Below are 3,273 nucleotides of genomic sequence, written 5' to 3' on the forward strand. Positions count from 1 at the left end.
AATTGTGGTTTATTTATTTATTAGGGAAAATGAATAATAATTAGTGGGGTGGGCCCAGAAAATGAACGGTACAGATAAATGATCCGGTGGGGATCATCAAAACCCTAAATCCCCACCCCACCACTGATTCCATTTCCAATTTTCCTTTTTTCTTGCTTTCTTTCTTTCTTTTTTGCTTTTCTAAAAAAGAAAAATGAAAAGAAGAGAGAATGATCCACCTGTTTGTCAGTGACATTGTACATTGGTTTAGGCAATGACCAGCAAGTGGGACCCACTCACCTGAGCCAACACCTGGAACTGATAAGATCTGGGTCCCACCATTTAAATATTAATATTAATCCCCCCATGCCATAACCATAACCATAACCATAACCATAACCATACCATGAGCTTAATCATTCCATCCAGTACTAACAACCATATATAATATAATATCACTCATCATCATCATCTCATACACACCCTTTCAAATTGTTTCTCACTGTTCCATTCCAATCACTTCCAGTTTTGATAGAGAGAAATAGGAACATCAATCAATGGGGCAAACCAAAACTTCCAAATTGCTTGTTGTTAGCTACCAAACTTTCCCATTACCATTACCATGCAAATATTCTCACCTTTTTCAGCACACAATTCACCCAAATTTACACAACACAAAACTAATCAACTTTCTGAGACAATGTTGCAGTAAAAAAAAAAAAAAAAAAAAAAACTCAAGTGGGCTTTTCTTTTTCCTTTTCCTTCAGCGTAAAAAAAACAAAAAAACAAAAAAACAAAACAAAAGAAGAGGAGGAAAATTAAACTTCCCCTTAAATCTGTGTAGATGAAGATATTCATATTGTCTCTCAAACCCTTAAGAAGAAAAAAAAAACCTCCAATATTTATTAGTCACACAAAAAAAATTAATTTTCAAGAGAGAAAAAATTAAAGCTCAATTTCTCAATGGTAAATCGAACCTCACGTGTGCATCAAACGTCCACACATGTGGGTGGGTTGTTGTTGTCGTCTAGGAGTGGTGGCTGGTGGTGTCGTGGCGGTCATCTCCGGCGCCGCCGTGGTGCGAGTGCGAGCCACTTCCCTGTGGTTCCATAACGCCCGAAGTAGAGAGGGAGCGATAGGCGTTGAGGCCGGCCAGAATATTCAAGTGGGTGTGGCCGGCCAGCTCGGAGGAGGCGGAGGCGGTGTTATTCGCCGTGGCGGACCCGAATTGCTGACCCGGAACCGCGAGCGCGACCGGGGCGGGGAAGTTCATGTTCATGAAATGCAACCCGGTGGACATGGTCCCCCTGTACAAGGCGCTGTTGTTAACCGATGGGAACGTCCATATAGGATCGCCCCCCATCACGCCTTGGTTATTTGTATTTGTGAGCATCCAAAAATTGCCCGGAACCTGGGCCCCACCGTGGCTCGCCGGGATCGTCCCTGTACTCGACTGCAGCAGATAACTTCCCATTTGCTGCTGCTGCGACGACGACGACGACGGCGGCGACATGTCCTGCTGATCCGACGACGGCCGCCTCTTCCGGCCGATGCTGATTTCCTCCGCCGCCTCCGACAGGTCGAGCGACGACGTGTCTCTGAGTTCCTGTTTGGCCTGGAGTAGAGAGCTGCCGATGTTGGTGGACTGGAAATTGAAGGAGGTTTCGGAGGAGAGGCCGAATCCGGGGAAGAGACTCCGCCGCTGTTGGTGGAGGGAGAAATTAGGGTTGTAGTAGGAGGAGGATCGGAGCTGGGAGGGGACGGACATGCTCGACCCGGAGCTCCGTAATGAGATGTTGAGCGACGTGAAGTTGGCCGGGATGGTGCCGGTTCCGGTGGCGGCAATCACCGCGGGTTCCGCCTGCTGGAGGAGCCACTCGATGGTCTCGCCGTCGGACTTGTGGCCGAGTTCCCGGGTGAGCTGGAAAACCCTAGCCGCGCATAAAGCCGGCATTCGGATGCGGCGGCCCCGGCCGTCGACTTTGGTGTGGCGGTCCTTGGTGGAGGTTCGCTTGGGGGGAGGCTTCTTGGAAGCCTCCGCTACGGCTGCGGCGGCTGCGGGTGGGGCGGTGGTGGAATTAGGGTGAGGGTAGGCGGAGGTGGAGCAAGAGGCGGCGGAGTCGTCGTCTTTCTTCTCGAGTAATTGGAAGGGAAAGTTGGGACGGTGGTGGTGGTGATGGTGGTGATGGTGGTGAAGCTCATCACCGCCGTCCATGATCGCATGTACAGAAATGAAAAGAAAATAAATTAAAAGACTCGGTCGTCTCTTAATGTCTTTTTTTTGTTTTTGCAATGAGAAAGTGTGAGTGTGAGTGAATGAGGCTTATAATTCAATCAATGGTGGGTCTGTCGTCTCTAATTTTCTCTAATTCGGGAGACAGAAAACAAAATCTCCCTTGTGATCTTCAACTAATTCTCTTCCCTTCTCTTCTGGTTTTGTTGTTGAGAAATGAGAAATGAGGAAGGGTTTGGAGAGAGGAAGAAGGGAAACTTTAAGCAACAAAGATAATGAGTGGGAAGGAATTATATTGGGGGGAGCTTTAAAAAGCAAATATTTTTTACGAAAACAAATTGCTTTCCTTTCCTTTGCTATGTTATAATTTATGCCCAGCCTTTTTTTCAAAATTTCCGGGTAAATTGAAGGGGTTGGTTTCTTTTTGTTGTTGTGGTTGGACAATGGACAGGGCCTTTGGTTCAGACTCCACGTGAGGTGCTTTTTTCTTTTCTTCTTCTTCTTCTTTTATCATTCAATCCACAAGGACAATGGTGGTGGCCAACCCGTGGGACCCACCATCCCAAGTCAAAAAATATGTAAAAGGAAAGATTATCGCCTGGGTCCCACTCAACTCATCATTTCCTTTTCCCCCTTTTTCTTCTCTCTCTTTCTCATCTTCACTCTTCGCCATTACATTTACGGTTATTATATATATATATATATATATATATATATATCAACCCTATTTCTTTTCTCTTTAATTAATTTATTTAGATTCATTATTACATTACTGATGGATGATAATTTACGTGTATATTAATTTTAAATCTGAAGCTAGCCTTCATATTTAATGATGAAGGTGTAGCAAAGTGTGAGAGAGAAATAATCTAATCTTGATGTCAATGTATATGCTGGCTGCCCAAAACTTAAAAGAAACTTAATTACATAATATTATATGTAGTGGGCTTCGATTTTGAAAACCAATCATGATGCAAAACAGAGTATATTATTGATTTCATATTCCAATTCCAAATGGGGTAATTGTTTGGATCGATTATAAAGCCAAAATGATGTCGGAA

General features: G+C 44.5%; 1 protein-coding gene across 1 annotated transcript; it reads right to left on the reverse strand.

Moving 5' to 3' along the window:
- Nucleotides 1-553: 553 nt before the first annotated feature.
- On the reverse strand, nt 554-2,616 carry TCP14 (TEOSINTE BRANCHED, cycloidea and PCF (TCP) 14). Its single transcript, XM_088124795.1, has one exon. It carries the CDS (start codon nt 2,192-2,194, stop codon nt 1,007-1,009), a length of 1,188 nt encoding a protein of 395 aa, XP_087980921.1. The 5' UTR covers nt 2,195-2,616; the 3' UTR covers nt 554-1,006.
- Nucleotides 2,617-3,273: the final 657 nt, after the last annotated feature.

The sequence above is a fragment of the Momordica charantia genome (assembly GCF_013281855.1).
Source record: "Momordica charantia cultivar OHB3-1 chromosome 6 unlocalized genomic scaffold, Mcharantia_2.0 BLBB01000006.1, whole genome shotgun sequence".
NCBI lineage: Eukaryota > Viridiplantae > Streptophyta > Magnoliopsida > Cucurbitales > Cucurbitaceae > Momordica > Momordica charantia.